This window comes from Bubalus bubalis, chromosome 1 (assembly GCF_019923935.1).
Source record: "Bubalus bubalis isolate 160015118507 breed Murrah chromosome 1, NDDB_SH_1, whole genome shotgun sequence".
NCBI lineage: Eukaryota > Metazoa > Chordata > Mammalia > Artiodactyla > Bovidae > Bubalus > Bubalus bubalis.
Genome location: NC_059157.1, coordinates 45,410,931 through 45,428,556, shown reverse-complemented (window position 1 = coordinate 45,428,556; position 17,626 = coordinate 45,410,931). Strand labels below are relative to the sequence as shown.

Genomic DNA, 17,626 nt, shown 5'->3' with positions numbered 1-17,626 from the left:
CATTACTGTAACTGTCAGTAAGACTCTGAACTCACCAATGTACTTTTTTCTTGCTAGCTTAGCGTTTATGGATGTCACTTATTCTTCTTCTACTACCCCCAGATTGATTTCAGACTTGTTCTTTGTGGGAGTGGGGGGAACATATCTTTTAAATCTTGCATGACTCAGCTGTCTGCACAGCACATTTTTGCTGGATCAGGGGTCTTCCTTCTACTGGTGATGGCCTATGACTGCTATGTGGCCATCTGCAAGCTCTTGCATTATTTGGTGATCATGAGGCAAAAGCTATGTGTTGTGCTGCTGCTGGTGTCCTGGGTTGGAGGTTGTCTACACTCAGTAATTCAACTTTGTACTGTTTATGGGCCCCCATTCTGTGGTCCCAATATCATTGATCACTATATGCGTGACATGTACCCATTATTGAAACTCGTCTGCACTGACACCTATGTCAGTGACCTTTTAGTTGGATTCAATGGAGGACTGATCTGCACTCTTGGGTTTTTGCTCTTACTCGTCTCCTATGGAGTCATCCTGCTCTATCTGAAGAACCTGAGTCAGAAAGGGAGGCAGAAATCCCTCCAGACATGTGGTTCCCACATCACTGTGGTTGTCTGTTTCTTTCTTTCCTGTATTTTCATGTATGTAAGACCTGCTAGGCAATGGCACCCTATTCCAGTACTCTTGCCTGGAAAATCCCATGGATGGAGGAGCCTGGTGGGCTACAGTCCATGGGGTCGTTAAGAGTTGGACATGACTAAGCGACTTCACTTTCACTTTTCACTTTCATGCATTGGAGAAGGAAATGGCAACCCACTCCGGTGTTCTTGCCTGGAGAATCCCAGGGACGGGGGAGCCTGGTGGGCTGCCATCTCTGGGGTCACACAGAGTCGGACATGACCGAAGTGACTTAGCAGCAGCAGCAGCATCAAGACCTGCTAAAACATTCCCCACTGATACACTATTGAGTGTGTTTTATACAATCATAATACCCGTGCTGAACCCATTAATTTACAGTCTAAGAAATTCTGAGTTGACTTATGCTATGAAGATGCTCTGGAGAAGAAACATTGTATCTCATATTAATTAATGCATCATTAATGCATCATCCATCATGAAGAGAGTTATTTGACATCAGGTTCCATTTCCTTTGAATGCAGAAACTATTTTAAATTTGACTCTGATTTCTCTTTCTTCTAGAAAATTATGATAAATATCATTAAATAATATAATCATACAACTGTGCTATTCATAACAATTTGTTCCATGCTACAATGTAAGTTCCATAATTCTTGCCTGTCAATATACCTAGAAAACTGTAATGCTTATACAGCAAGGCATTAATATGAAATAAATGATTTATGAGGAAAATGCTATATATTTATACTGAATTTTAATCAGTTCATGTATCTATATCTTTTATACTTTTTAAGACAGTGCAATTTTTATTTCAGTTCAGTTCAGTCGCTCGGTCGTGTCTGACTTTTTGTGACCCCGTGAATCACAGCATGCCAGGCCTCCCTGTCCATCACCAACTCCGGAAGTTCACTCAAACTCACATCCATCGAGTCGGTGATGCCATCCAGCCATCTCATCCTCTCTCGTCCCCTTTTCCTCCTGCCCCCAATCCCTCCCAGCATCAGAAACTTTTCCAATGAGTCAACTCGTCGCATGAGGTGGCCAAAGTACTGGAGTTTCAGCTTTAGCATCATTCCTTTCAAAGAACACCCAGGGCTGATCTCCTTTAGAATGGACTGGAATTTAAATTTCTAAATTTAATAATCTTTTATTTAGATTATTGTCATTTAAGTGAACTTTTTTATTTATGCTATTTAAAATATTTAATTCTATATAGATTTCCTTCTTTACTATATTTCAGTTGTATTATACATAAAATAAACATTTTTACTTTAATATTTTTACTATTTATAAGAAAATGTAGTAAAATAGATAATAATAAGAGCGTAAATGAAATCCAAACTATATGGGATGCAGTGTTGAATAAATTTCCTATTTTCCTTCAGCATTTTCTAGGCCTCATACTCAGAGACTGGCCCAAATTTGTTTCTTCATTTTCATCTGAGAATAATCTATGTAAATGCAAATGTATATGCCATATGTATGTTTGTTCTTTTTTATGTACATAGCACTTACTTTTAGTATGCAATCTTAAAAATATCTCCATATCAATCCATATATATCTTTTAATTTTTCTCATCCTGCACAATACTCCTTATAAATATAAAATTAGTATGTTGTTTCCTCTTCATGTGGTTCATAAACTTTTTTATGGTAAATACTTTTTCAACAAATATGTTTTTGATTTGTGCAAATGTTATTGAGGGCCTGGGCTCAGTCTCTTTTCAGGGAATTAGGATTCTACAAGCCACAGACAGAGCAAACCCTCCCCCCACCAAACTAAAAGCATACAAAAAACAGACTCATTAACAAAACTCAAAAACCTTGTTAGATGCAGTTCTAGAGATGTGGGGGAGGGGGGTGGAAATACAAACATATTTATTAGGTTAATTCAAAAGTAATTGTGGTATCTGCATTGTTAAAATTTGCCATTTGATATTGGAGTACATTCTTAAATGTGGTTAAATTATATGCATCATTTTAATGCACATTTTTCACTTTATGTTTTTTGCTAATGACCTATTACTTGCTCTGTATTTTATATTTTAGACTAGGGAAATGATGTTAGACAAAAAGCAAATGTTAGACAAAACCACTGCTGTAGCATTTAATTGTCAGAAAAAGGGAAATATCCACCTAAAAGCCTAAGAAGTGTCAGTGAGGTCTGAGACAATTCAGGACAGGGAACTTCCATTCACAGTTTGATCTACCCACATTGATTATGTAAATTACCTCAAGTGGGCCTCAAGTATAAGAATTTTGTGACTATAAATGCTGCACTTTTTGTATTTCTCTAACTTATTTTTTTAATTAATTCAATTCTTTTTTGCACTTCAGCAAAGCTGAAGCTTTGCTTCCTCTGGAAAGTCTTCTGTTATACCTATTTGTACTATGACTCATAGCACTATTTGAATATTCATTTAATGGCACTAATAACCTGAGTCTGGAATTGCCTGATTTCTTGTTGTGTGTCATAGCATTGAGGGACAGAAACTCTGTCTTGGACTTGATAATAAAAATGTCCATGACACATTGGACACAAATAGTTGTTCTATACTCATTCTTCCAACGAATGGAAAAAAAAAATCTTACATTTGAGCATTTTCCCCCTTTAAATTTCCCTCCTTGTTTTGTAGGTAAGTTGCTTCTACTATATGAAGTCACCTCTCGTACACATTGAAAGTGAAAGTGAAGTCACTCAGTTGTGTCCGACTCTTTGTGACCCCACGGACTTTAGCCTACCAGGCTTCTCTGTCCATGGGATTTTCTGGACAACAGTACTGGAGTGGGTTGCCATTTCCTTCTCCAGGGGATCTTCCCGACCCAGGGATCGAACCTGGGTCTCCTACATTATAGGCAGATGCTTTTACCGTTTGAGCCAGGGAAGACCCTATAATCTGTACAGATTAGATGGAGTCAAAAAACAATGTAACCTACTTTGTTCTCCTGGGACTTACACAGAATCCAAAGGAGGAGAAAGTACTTTCCGTTATGTTCCTGTTTGTCTACATTTTGACTGTGGTGGGCAATTTTCTAATTATAGTCACTGTAACTGTCAGTAAGACCCTGAACACACCAATGTACTTTTTTCTTGCTTGCTTGTCATTTATGGATATTACTTATTCCTCTTCTATTACCCCCAGATTGATCTCTGACTTGTTCTTTGGAGAAAAAACCATAACTTTCAAATCTTGCATGACCCAGCTCTTTACAGAGCACCTTTTCTCTGGATCAGGGGTCTTCCTTCTGCTGGTGATGGCCTATGACCAATACGTGGCCATCTGCAAGCCCTTGCATTATTTGGTGATAATGAGGCAAAGGGTGTGTGTTGTGCTGTTTGTGGTGTCCTGGGTCAGAGGTTTTCTGCATTCAGTAATTCAACTCAGCACTGTTTATGGGCTCCCTTTCTGTGGCCCCAATATCATTGATAACTTTCTCTGTGACATGTACCCTTTATTGAAACTGGTCTGTACTGATACCTTTGTCATTGACATCTTAGTGCTGGCCAATGGGGGACTGCTCTGCACTATTGTGTTTCTGCTCTTACTCATCTCCTATGGAGTCATCTTGCACTCTCTGAAGAATCAGGAGGGGAGGCAGAAAGCCCTCCAGACCTGTGGTTCCCACAGCATTGTGGTTGTCTGCTTCTTTGTTCCCTGTATTTTCATATATGTAAGACCTGCTAAGACCTTCTACATTGATAAATCATTGACTGTGTTCTATACAGTTATAACCCCATGCTGAACCCACTAATCTACAGTCTAAGAAATTCTGAGTTAACTTATGCTATGAAGAAGCTCTGGAAAAGAAACATCATATCTCATATTAAATAAATGCACCATCCATCATGAAGGGAGTCATTTGACATCAAAGTTCATTTTCTTAGAACACAAAAGTCATTATAAAATTTGTTCTGAGTTTTCTTTCTTCAAAGAGTTTATGGTAATAGTAATTAAAGATTACAATTATACAACCATGGTATAAGAGCAGTTTTCTTACTTACTAGAATATAAAGACTATAATTACTTGCCCATCAGTGTATCTAGAATGGTGTGATGCCTATATAGCAAGGAATTGATATGTAATGAATTAGAGAGTAAATTTTTATATAGTTATACTGATTTTTCATCAACTTATGCATTTATATTTTTATTCTTTTTCAGGGACAGTGTAATTTTTATTCAGCATCTTGTCATTTAAGTTAGCATTTTTGCTTATACAGTTTAAAATGCATAATTGTGTATGACTTGCCTATACTGTTTTTCATTTGCATTATACACAACATTTTTACTTTTATACTTTACTGTTTACAATGAAACTGAAGTAAAATAGATAATAAATAGCATAAGTGAAAACTAAATGCTACAAAAGTGTAGTCACTCAGTAGAATCCGACTCTTTGCCATCCCATGGACTATAGTCCACCAAGCTCCTCTGTCCGTGGAATTCTACAGGCAAGAATACTGGAATGGATTGCCATTCCCTTTTCCAGGGGATCTTCCCAACCCAGGGATGGAACCTGGGTCTTCTGCATTGCAGGCAATTCCTTTTTTTTTTTTCTTAACATTCTAATTTATTTTTTATTTTTTCACTTTGCAATATTGTATTGGTTTTGCCATACATCAACATGGATCCGCCACGGGTGTACACATGTTCCCCATCCTGAACCCCCCTCCCACTTCCCTCCCCATACCATCCCTCTGGGTCATCCCAGTGCACCAGCCCTAGGCTTCCTGTATCCTGCACAGAACCTGGACTGGCGATTCATTTCTTATATGATATTATACATGTTTTAATGCCATTCTCCCAAATCATCCCCCCTCCCTCTCCCACAGAGTCCAAAAGACTATTCTATACATCTGTGTCTCTTTTGCTGTCTCACATACAGGGTTGTCGTTCACTGTCTGAGCCACAAGGAGATCCAAACAATATGAGGTAAAATGTAAAATGAATTTTCTATTTTTCTCTCAGCTTCTTCCAGTCCTCATTCTCAGAGGCTGACCCTAAATTTGTTTCTTAATTATCATCTAGTAATAATCTTTGCAGATGCAAGTGTATTCTCTATATGTATATTTGTTTCTTTCTATATATGCATCACTTGCTTTAATACGCAATATCTTAAAGATATTTCCATACCAGTCCATAGGTATTTCTTAGATTTTCTCATTTTTCAAAACACTCTTTATAAATTTATATCAAAATCAATGTCCATTCTTTTCATGAGATTCCCAAACTTTATGACAGTTGTATTTCCAATAAATGTGTTTTTGAATATGTGCAAATTTAAGATCCTAGGTGTAGAATTGTTGATATTACATTCAATTCAATGGTCAGGTAGTATATGCATTTAAAATGATGATATTGATATGTATTGCCAAAATATCATTCTCTTTTTTAAAAATTAATTTTAACTGGAGGAAAATTGCTTTACAATGCTGTGTTGGTTTCTGCCATACAATAGCTCAACTCAGTCATAATCATGCACATGTCACCTTGCCTCCTAGCTCAGTCAGTAAAGAATCTACATGCAATGCAGGAGATCCGGGTTTGATTCCTGTGTCGGGAAGATCCCCTGGAGAAGGAAATGGCAACCCACTCCAGGATTCTTGCCTGGAGAGTCCCATGGACAGAGGCTACAGTCCAGGGGTTGCCAGAGTCAGACACAACTTATTGACTGAACCAGCACCACCTCCATCTTGAGCCTCCCTCTCCTCCCCCAACTCCACCCCTGTAGGTCACCACAGAGTGCCAAGCTGGGCTCCCTGTGTTATATAGCAACTTCCCACAGTTATCTATTTTACACAAGGTAGTGTATATATGCTGATGCTGCTTTGTCTGTTTATCTCACTCTTTCCTTCCCCTACTGCATCCATGAGTCCCATCTCTATCTCTGCATCTCCATTTTTTCCCCAAAAATAGATTCATCAACACCATTTTTCTAGATTCCATACAGATATGTTAATATACTATATTTGTTTTTCTCTTTTTGACTTACTTCACTCCAAACTACTGCTCTTGAGGTTGTACTAACAGCTACTGTGTCTGTGCTTAGCTGCTCAGCTGTGTCCTACTCTTTGCAACTCCATGGAGTGTAGCCTGCCAAGGCTTCTCTGTTCTTGGGATTTTTCAGGCAAGAATACTGGAATGGGTTGCCATTTTCTCCTCCAGGGGATCTTCCTGACTTAGGAACCAAACCCATGTCTCCTGTGTCTCTTTTACTCACTGAGCCATTGAAGAAGAGCCACTAACAGCTATTGTCCTGTCCATAGTCCATGTGAATTTGTTTGACAACATTCTCAACAAACAGTACCTGATAAATATATGTATCACATTTGATTAAAGTTATTTTTTACTTTAACTGCAAACCTTTTGATATAATTGAGTTTGAGTATCTTCCCACATGTTTAATTTGATTTGTATTTGTGGATTTTATATATATATGTATTTAATCTGATTCATTCAATTTTTTATTTTTATGAGAGAATTTCAAGCAAAAGAAATGATCTCTTTTACATTGTATATATAGTTAATGTTTTCTGGCTATATGTTTTTAACTTTTTATCCTATGTAGAATTATTTTTGCATGTAAAACTTTTTGTAGTTTATATTAAATTTAAAAAATTGTATCTTGCTTAGGAAGAATTTTCTCATTTCACTTGAGCCCAAAATTCTTCAATTATTTTTTTCTTTTGCATTTAATTTTTCAAGCATTTTTCAAATCTTACATCTTATAACATTTGATTCATCTTGAATTTATTTAGGAGTTTAAATAGGGGTTGATTGTATTTGTTCTGTAAATTTTAGAATTTTTAAAAATATTCACCTATTTATCTTTTTGCCATTGATTTGAAATTCTGACTATTTTATTTAAAACTCCCACTGTATTTGGGTCAAATTCAAACTAATCTTTTCATTGATCTCTTTATTCATGTGTACCTTGACACATAATTACTATGATAGCTAAGATATTTTGACATGTGAAGACTCTAGAAGTCCCTTATTAGTATTCTTTCTCAGAATTTTGCCTAAGCCTGTATATTTCTATATCAAAATTAGTAAAAAAAAATAATAAATTAAGTATAAATAAGACAAAAATGTTTAAATGAAAATTAGCTTAAAATTGTTAAAATAAATTTAAAATATGTTCAAAACTATTATTTCCATTAATAGTCCCATTAAGAAGGTTAATTTACAAAGAGTTTATACCTTTAGAGTATTAAAAAAACTGTTATCCAGATAAGAATTGGTGTTTTCAGTTAACAAGTCACCTGCTGTAACATTGGGTTGAACTTGCAGCTCCTGCCCGTGTTTCTTATCCCTTGTAGATAGCTGCTGTTCTTTAGCTATGACACTTAAAATGCTACCTGACACTTGCTTTAGGGAAAAAATCATCTCTTTCAAGGAAGTTCAGGACTTAAATCACTGCTGAGCATCTTGTGCTGCTGAGATCTTCTTGCCATGTGCTGTGCTAAGTCGCTTCAGTCCTGTCTGACTCTTTGCAACTGTATGGACCATGACCCGCCAGGATTCTCTGTCCATGGGCTTTGCCAGGAAGAATATAGCTCCCTCCTGAAAGAAAGAAAGAAAGAAAGAAGAAAGAAAGAAAGAAAGAAAGAAAGAAAGAAAGAAAGAAAGAAAGACAGACCTAAAAAAATGTGTTAGGATACAGTTTTAGAGATTTTTTTTTTTCCTGAAATGAGAACATGTTTATTTTATTATGACTTATTACAACCCCAGGTGCAACTAGAAGTAAGGAATCCACCTGCCAATGCAAGAGACTTGGGTTTGCTCCCTGGATTGGGAAGATTCCCTGGAGCAGACAGTGGCAACTCTAGTATTGTTGCCTGAAAAATTCCATGGACAGAGGAGTCTGGCAGGCTGCTCAAGTTGATTACATAATATTTGGATATTGACAATACACACTAGTCTGTTTAAAATAGATAATCAACAAGGGCCTACTCTATAACACAGGGAACTATACTAAATATTTTGTAATAACCTAAATGGAAAAAGAATTTGATACAATAGATACATATATATGTATAACTCAGTCCCCTTGCCTTACACCTGACACTAACACATTGTTAATCAGCTGTACACCAATATAAAATAAAAATAAAAAATAGAAAATTTAATTTAGTGGTTTTGCCATTGGATTAACATATTTGCCTCTTAAACAAGTTACCCAACTTTATCTGAAGCCAATGATATTTGCATATGCTTTGGGCTATCTAGCTATAGTTTATGTTCCCATCATAAACCAATTAATGAAGTCATCTTAGGTTTTTTCTTTATTTTTCCTTTTAAGAAACTGACTTAATTTTTTTTTTTTTTGACATGGAATGCAACCCATTCCAGTATTCTTGCCTGAGGAATCCCATGGACAGAGGAGCCTGGCGGGCTACAGCCATGGGGTTGCAAAGAGTTGGACATGACTGAGCAACTAACACATACACAGTTTTATTTATTTATTGGTTGCGACAGGAATCTCGGGGTTGCATTCCAGACTCACCCTGGAGTCAGGCCTCGTCTCGAGGGGAAGCAAAGGACTCTGCTCTCCTCTCGAGTCGGACGGGTATGTCTTGGAGCCCACTGAGTGGCTTAAAGGGAGTCAAACCTCCTCTGGTGTTTGGAGGGAGGACACGGGATTGCTCTCCAGGCAATGCAGGAAATGAAGGCCCTCATCTCCCGATGACTGGGGCGTCTCGTAGGTTTTCTCGAGCTGTGGCGCTAGTGTGGGGTTTCTCACGAAGTAAGACTGGGAGCTCAGTGAGCCTCTCACGTGGTGCCAGGGCAGTCAGGTCTCTATGCACGTGGTGAGAGGGAGCCCGTCATTGTTCTCGAGTCATGGTAGGGGAATTGGGCCTGAAGACGTGTTAAAGAAGGACTCTCGAGGTCTTTCTTGGGTTGCAGCAGGAAACCCTGGGTTCCATCGACTTGTGCCAGTGACCTCAGGAAGCTTCTCAGCGTGCCTCTGAGAAGTCAGGGTCACTGTGGAGTTGGGAGGGGCCTCTCGGAACTCCACTGGGTTTGGTGCAATGGAAGAGGGCCTCATGACAGGTTGAGGCAGGAACCTCAGGGTTCCTCTCCTGGCTTTGAATGCGCCGGATCTGACTCGGATCGCAGAGTCCCTGCAGAGTTGGGACAGGAGAGTCAGGCCTCGTCTTGTGTGGAGGAATGGAACTCCGCTTGACTCTCGCGTTGTTCATGGGGTGACAGGCCACTTGTCGATTTGTATGTGGAACTTGCGGTTTTTCTGGACGATGCACTGGGGTGTCACTGCCCCTTCGTGTTGTGCCTTCACCCACAGGGTTGCCTTCGAAGAGGGGTCCGGGCCTCGGGTCCTTCTCAAGGGCGGACCGGGGAATCGGGGGCGTTCGGCATGTGGCCCCACCCACGTGGCTCGTCTCGAATTTCCTCGTGAGACCGGCCTCATCCTGAGGTGCGCCGGGAAGGCCGGGAACCCCTTCCAGACCACGCAGGGGAATCGCCTCTCCTGTCGCGATCAGGAGGGGAGAAGGGGCTCAGAGGAAGCGGTGCCGGGACCCTCGGTGTTCCCCTCGGGGGAACCCGGCGTGTCGGGGGACTTTTGGGGGTCGCAGGAAGGCTGTCAGGGACCGTTTCGCCCTTCAGGGCGGAACAGGGGACTTCCCTTGAGACGCCGTCGCGGGCAAGGGCCTCATCTTGCCAAGAGGTGGGAACCACGTGGTTTTTCTCGAGTTGCGGCGGCATTCTCGAGTTACGACGGGGATCTCAGCCTTCCCCTTGGGTTGGCCCTGGGAAGCCCAATCTTCCCCTCGGGTTGCGAGGGAAAGCTGGGGGTTGCGCTCGAGTCACTGCAGGGCCGAAGAGACCTCACCTAGGCGTGTGTCCGGGACCTAATATTCCTCTCCAGGGAAGGCAGGGATCTCGGGGTTGCATTCCAGGCTCCCCCGGGGAGTCAGGCCTCGTCTCGAGGGGAAGCCAAGGACTCCGCTCTCCTCTCGAGTCGCGACGCGGGTCTCTTGGAGCCCCCTGAGCGGCCTCAAGGGAGTCCAGCCTCCTCTTCCGTTTGGAGAGAGGACCCGGGATTGCTCTCCAGGCCATGCAGGAAAAGAAGGCCCTCAGCTCGCGAGGACGGGGGCGTCTCAGGGGTTTCCTCGAGCTGCGGCGCCCGTGGGGGTTTTCTCCCGAGGCACGACGAGGATCTCAGGGAGCCTCTCGTGCGGCGCCAGGGAAGTCAGGTCTCCATGCGCGTGGCGAGGGGGAGCGCGTCCTGGCTCTCGAGTCACGGGAGGGGACTAGGGCCTCGAGACGCGTTGAAGAAGGACTCTCGAGGTCTTTCTCGGGGGGCGGCGGGAAACCCTCGTTTCCCTCGCCTTCTGCCGGGGGACCTAGGGAACTTCCCAGGGTGCCTCTGAGAGGCGAGGGATCCTGAGGAATTGGCGGGGCCTCTCGGGACTCCGACTGGGTCTGGCGCAACGGAAGAGGGCCTCACCTCGAGGGGAGGCAGGAACCTCAGGCTTCCTCTCCGTTTCGGACTCCGACCGCAGGGTCCCTGCAGAGTTGGGACAGGAGAGTCAGGCCTCGTCTTGTCTGAGGAAGGGAACCCGCTGGCCTCTCGAGTTGCTCAGGGGGTCTCAGGCCCCTCGTCGAGCTGTGTGTGGAACCCGCGGGTCTTTGCGGACGATGCACGGGGGTGGCAGTGCCCTTCGTGTTGTGCCTTCACCCACAGGGTTGCCTTCGAAGAGGGGTCCGGCCTCGGGTCCTTCTCAAGAGCGGACCCGGGAATCGGGGGCGTTCGGCGTGTGGCACCACCCACGTAGGCTCGTCTCGAATTTCCTCGTGAGACCGGCCTCATCCTGAGGTGCGCCGGGAAGGCCGGGAACCCCTTCCAGACCACGCAGGGGAATCGCCTCTCCTGTCGCGATCAGGAGGGGAGAAGGGGCTCAGAGGAAGCGGTGCCGGGACCCTCGGTGTTCCCCTCGGGGGAACCCGGCGTGTCGGGGGACTTTTGGGGGTCGCAGGAAGGCTGTCAGGGACCGTTTCGCCCTTCAGGGCGGAACAGGGGACTTCCCTTGAGACGCCGTGGCGGGCAAGGGCCTCATCTTGCCAAGAGGTGGGAACCACGTGGTTTTTCTCGAGTTGCGGCGGGATTCTCGAGTTACGACGGGGATCTCAGCCTTCCCCTTGGGTTGGCCCTGGGAAGCCCAATCTTCCCCTCGGGTTGCGAGGGAAAGCTGGGGGTTGCGCTCGAGTCACTGCAGGGCCGAAGAGACCTCACCTAGGCGTGTGTCCGGGACCTAATATTCCTCTCCAGGGAAGGCAGGGATCTCGGGGTTGCATTCCAGGCTCCCCCGGGGAGTCAGGCCTCGTCTCGAGGGGAAGCCAAGGACTCCGCTCTCCTCTCGAGTCGCGACGCGGGTCTCTTGGAGCCCCCTGAGCGGCCTCAAGGGAGTCCAGCCTCCTCTTCCGTTTGGAGAGAGGACCCGGGATTGCTCTCCAGGCCATGCAGGAAAAGAAGGCCCTCAGCTCGCGAGGACGGGGGCGTCTCAGGGGTTTCCTCGAGCTGCGGCGCCCGTGGGGGTTTTCTCCCGAGGCACGACGAGGATCTCAGGGAGCCTCTCGTGCGGCGCCAGGGAAGTCAGGTCTCCATGCGCGTGGCGAGGGGGAGCGCGTCCTGGCTCTCGAGTCACGGGAGGGGACTAGGGCCTCGAGACGCGTTGAAGAAGGACTCTCGAGGTCTTTCTCGGGGGGCGGCGGGAAACCCTCGTTTCCCTCGCCTTCTGCCGGGGACCTTAGGGAACTTCCCAGGGTGCCTCTGAGAGGCGAGGGATCCTGTGGAGGTGGCGGGGCCCCTCGGGACTCCGCTGGGTCTGGCGCAACGGAAGAGGGCCTCACCTCGAGGGGAGGCAGGAACCTCAGGCTTCCTCTCCGTTTCGGACTCCGACCGCAGGGTCCCTGCAGAGTTGGGACAGGAGAGTCAGGCCTCGTCTTGTCTGAGGAAGGGAACCCCGCTGGCCTCTCGAGTTGCTCAGGGGGTCTCAGGCCCCTCGTCGAGCTGTGTGTGGAACCCGCGGGTCTTTGCGGACGATGCACGGGGGTGGCAGTGCCCCTTCGTGTTGTGCCTTCACCCACAGGGTTGCCTTCGAAGAGGGGTCCGGGCCTCGGGTCCTTCTCAAGGGCGGACCGGGGAATCGGGGGCGTTCGGCATGTGGCCCCACCCACGTGGCTCGTCTCGAATTTCCTCGTGAGACCGGCCTCATCCTGAGGTGCGCCGGGAAGGCCGGGAACCCCTTCCAGACCACGCAGGGGAATCGCCTCTCCTGTCGCGATCAGGAGGGGAGAAGGGGCTCAGAGGAAGCGGTGCCGGGACCCTCGGTGTTCCCCTCGGGGGACCCGGCGTGTCGGGGGACTTTTGGGGGTCGCAGGAAGGCTGTCAGGGACCGTTTCGCCCTTCAGGGCGGAACAGGGGACTTCCCTTGAGACGCCGTCGCGGGCAAGGGCCTCATCTTGCCAAGAGGTGGGAACCACGTGGTTTTTCTCGAGTTACGACGGGGATCTCAGCCTTCCCCTTGGGTTGGCCCTGGGAAGCCCAATCTTCCCCTCGGGTTGCGAGGGAAAGCTGGGGGTTGCGCTCGAGTCACTGCAGGGCCGAAGAGACCTCACCTAGGCGTGTGTCCGGGACCTAATATTCCTCTCCAGGGAAGGCAGGGATCTCGGGGTTGCATTCCAGGCTCCCCCGGGGAGTCAGGCCTCGTCTCGAGGGGAAGCCAAGGACTCCGCTCTCCTCTCGAGTCGCGACGCGGGTCTCTTGGAGCCCCCTGAGCGGCCTCAAGGGAGTCCAGCCTCCTCTTCCGTTTGGAGAGAGGACCCGGGATTGCTCTCCAGGCCATGCAGGAAAAGAAGGCCCTCAGCTCGCGAGGACGGGGGCGTCTCAGGGGTTTCCTCGAGCTGCGGCGCCCGTGGGGGTTTTCTCCCGAGGCACGACGAGGATCTCAGGGAGCCTCTCGTGCGGCGCCAGGGAAGTCAGGTCTCCATGCGCGTGGCGAGGGGGAGCGCGTCCTGGCTCTCGAGTCACGGGAGGGGACTAGGGCCTCGAGACGCGTTGAAGAAGGACTCTCGAGGTCTTTGTCGGGGGGCGGCGGGAAACCCTCGTTTCCCTCGCCTTCTGCCGGGGACCTTAGGGAACTTCCCAGGGTGCCTCTGAGAGGCGAGGGATCCTGTGGAGGTGGCGGGGCCCCTCGGGACTCCGCTGGGTCTGGCGCAACGGAAGAGGGCCTCACCTCGAGGGGAGGCAGGAACCTCAGGCTTCCTCTCCGTTTCGGACTCCGACCGCAGGGTCCCTGCAGAGTTGGGACAGGAGAGTCAGGCCTCGTCTTGTCTGAGGAAGGGAACCCCGCTGGCCTCTCGAGTTGCTCAGGGGGTCTCAGGCCCCTCGTCGAGCTGTGTGTGGAACCCGCGGGTCTTTGCGGACGATGCACGGGGGTGGCAGTGCCCCTTCGTGTTGTGCCTTCACCCACAGGGTTGCCTTCGAAGAGGGGTCCGGGCCTCGGGTCCTTCTCAAGAGCGGACCGGGGAATCGGGGGCGTTCGGCATGTGGCCCCACCCACGTGGCTCGTCTCGAATTTCCTCGTGAGACCGGCCTCATCCTGAGGTGCGCCGGGAAGGCCGGGAACCCCTTCCAGACCACGCAGGGGAATCGCCTCTCCTGTCGCGATCAGGAGGGGAGAAGGGGCTCAGAGGAAGCGGTGCCGGGACCCTCGGTGTTCCCCTCGAGGGAACCCGGCGTGTCGGGGAACTTTTGGGGGTCGCAGGAAGGCTGTCAGGACCGTTTCGCCCTTCAGGGCGGAACAGGGGACTTCCCTTGAGACGCCGTCGCGGGCAAGGGCCTCATCTTGCCAAGAGGTGGGAACCACGTGGTTTTTCTCGAGTTGCGGCGGGATTCTCGAGTTACGACTGGGGATCTCAGCCTTCCTCTTGGGTTGGCCCTGGGAAGCCCAATCTTCCCCTCGAGTTGCGAGGGAAAGCTGGGGGTTGCGCTCGAGTCACTGCAGGGCCGAAGAGACCTCACCTAGGCGTGTGTCCGGGACCTACTATTCCTCTCCAGGGAAGGCAGGGATCTCGGGGTTGCATTCCAGGCTCCCCCGGGGAGTCAGGCCTCGTCTCGAGGGGAAGCCAAGGACTCCGCTCTCCTCTCGAGTCGCGACGCGGATCTCTTGGAGCCCCCTGAGCGGCCTCAAGGGAGTCCAGCCTCCTCTTCAGTTTGGAGAGAGGACTCGTGATTGGTCTCCAGGCCATGCAGGAAATAAGGCCCTCATCTCGCGATGACCGGGGTGTCTCATGTGTTTCCTCGAGCTGCCGCGGCCAGTGTGGGTTTCCTCACGAGGTACGATGAGGATCTCAGGGAGCCTCTCGTGCAGTGCCAGGTTAGTCAGGTCTCCATGCGCGTGAAGAGGGGGCGCGTGTCATGGCTCTCGAGTCATGGTAGGGGAATCGCGACTCAACACATTTTGAAGCACTCTCGAGGTCTTTCTCGAGTCATGGCAGAAAACCCAGGGTTCCCTCGACTTGTGCCTGTGACCTCAGGGAGCTTCTCATTGTGCCTCTGAGAACTCAGGGATACTGTGGAGTTGGTAGGGGCCTCTCGGGACTCCACTGGGTGTGGTGCAATGGAAGAGGGCCTCATCTCGAGTGGACGCAGGAACCTCAGGCTTCCTCTCCGTTTCTGACTCGGATCCCATGGTCCCTGCAGAGTAGGGACAAGAGAGTCACACCTAGTCTTCTGTTGAGGAATGGACCTTCGTTTGCCTTTCGAGTTGTTTACAGGGTGACAGGCCACTTGTCGAAATGTCTGTGGGACCTGCGGGTTTTTCTGGACGATGCACGCGGGTGTCAGTGCCCCTTCGTGTTGTGCCTTCATCCACAGGTTTTCCTTCAAAGAGGTGTGCTGGCATCGGGTTCTTTTCAAGAGTGGACCGTGAAATTGGGGTCTTTCGGCATGTGGCACCACCCACGAGGCTACGTCTCGAACTTCCTCATGAGACCGGCCTCATCCTGAGGTGCGCCCGGAAGGTCGGGAACCCCTTGCAGACAGAGAAGGGGAGTCGACCCTCCTGTCGCAATCAGGAGAGGAGAAGGGGCTCAGATGAAGTGGTGCCGGGAACCTCGGTGTTCCCCTTGAGTGAGTCTGGTATGTCGCGGAACTTTTGGGGTCGCATCAAGGGTGCCAAGTACCGTTTCGCACTTCAGGATGGAACGTGGGACTTCTCTTGAGATGCTGTAGCGGACAAAGGGCCTCATCTTGCGATGACGAGGGAAGCACGTGGTTTTTCTCGAGTTGCGGTGGGATTCTCGAGTTACGACGGGGAATTCAGGCTTCCTCTTGTGTTGGCCCAGGAAGTCTAATCTTCCATTCGAGTTGCCAGGGAGAGCTGGGGATTGGGCTCCATTCACTGAAGGGCAAACTAGACCTCATCTAGGCTTGTATCCAGGACTTAATGTTCCTCTCCATAGGCGACAGGGATTTGGGGTTGCATTCCATACTCACCCGGGGAGTCAGGCCTCATCTCGAGGGGAAGCAAAGGACTCCACTCTCTTCTCGAGTCGCGACAGGTATCTCTTGGAGCCCACTGAGTGGTCTTTGCTCTGTAGGAGAGCTCTAGTGTACATAAGCCTGTACATAAGTGAACACAGACATTCTGTGTGCATGTTGCTGCGTACCCAAAATAGGGCCACAAGGAGCCTCATGCTCTCCATGCGGCGCGGAAGCTGTGCAGCCACGCAGCAGCTGAAGAATCCAACCAATTGCTCTTTTCTTACCTCTGACAGAGCTCGCATTGCCGTAGCCCTTGGCAGTTTGGAAACACTGGACCCTAACCCCTCTCAAAGTAGGCCTGGGTTCTAGTTCGAATAGAAAGTCAATAGCGGAGCTGAGGACAGGAACGCGGCAGTCATTTATCACACGCTCCTGCAGCCTGCTACTACAGGGACACTAACGCTAGAAGCTAGGAATGTCTTTGCAAGGTGCGCAAAGGACAAGGGAGAACCTCGACCCTGACTCTAGTATTTCAGTCCCCTGAGCAGATCTGAGGTTCTCCCGCTGTAGAAGCTAACCCATTCCTTTCAAATACAGGCTTCCTAACACAGGGCCAGTTGGCTGCTTGCTCTTCCACGAAGCAGGCTTCCTTAACTTGCAAACTGCGAATTCCGCTTAACAGCCTGGAGGAAAATCGCTTCTTGGAAGATTTTTTTCAGAGGCTGTATCCCCGGAGCTGGGGCCAAGCTAGGGGACCCATACTGACAAGGGAAGGCAAAACCACATCCAATGTCTTTGCTCTGGAGGACAGCTTTGGTGAGCCTAAGTCTTTCAGGAATATTTCTGGCTCCAACAGAGTCAAATTCTGTGTGTGAAGCTGCACAGCCAAAATAGGGGAACAGAGAGCCTGATTCTCTCTGTGTAGCTTTGAAGCTGTCATTCAAACAACAGCTTGAGAATCCATACAATGCTCTCCCTTACTGCTAAGAGAATTCTCATTGCTGTCGTCCTTGACAGTTTGTAGAAATCCGCACCCTAACCCTTCTCCAAGTAGGCCTGGGTCCTAGCTCGGAATAACAGGCAACGGCGGAGCTGAGGCCAGTAAGGCACAAGTGAGGTCTCACACACTCTTGCAGCCTGATCGTCCAGGAGCAGTAAGGCCTCTTTTTCCCTGTAGGAGGCTCGCTTGCCTTGCCTCCTGTGAACTGCATTTCCCAGCCTGGGCGCAAAGCTGTTCCTGGAGATTTTTTCTCAGGGGCTGTTTCCCTGGAGCTGGGTCGGACCTCGGGGGCCCAACTCACAGGGGAAGACAAAACCACATGGACAGGTCTATGCTCTGTAGGAGAGCTCTAGTGAACCTCATCTCTCAGGAACATTCTTGGCTTCTACAGAGACACCTCTGTGCATGAAGCTACACACCCAACATAGTGGCAAAGGGAGTCTGATTCTCTCCGTGGGTGCTGATGCTTTGTGC

At 48.3% G+C, this 17,626-nt stretch overlaps 2 protein-coding genes and 1 pseudogene across 2 annotated transcripts in view; all 3 read left to right on the top strand.

Moving 5' to 3' along the window:
• Positions 1–17,626, top strand: part of LOC123465559 (liprin-alpha-1-like) — a gene marked incomplete in the record, with an annotated part of 992,590 nt that overhangs the window by 399,482 nt on the left and 575,482 nt on the right.
• LOC123465602 lies at positions 68–3,119 on the top strand (annotated as a pseudogene).
• Positions 3,547–4,380, top strand: LOC102391980 (olfactory receptor 4A47-like). The gene has a single exon (XM_006057419.4). It carries the CDS (start codon positions 3,547–3,549, stop codon positions 4,378–4,380), a length of 834 nt encoding a protein of 277 aa, XP_006057481.4.

Excerpts from the sequence above, each read along its gene's own strand:
- LOC102391980 (XM_006057419.4), top strand. The coding sequence starts at position 3,547 with ATGGAGTCAAAAAACAATGTAACCTACTTTGTTCTCCTGGGACTTACA.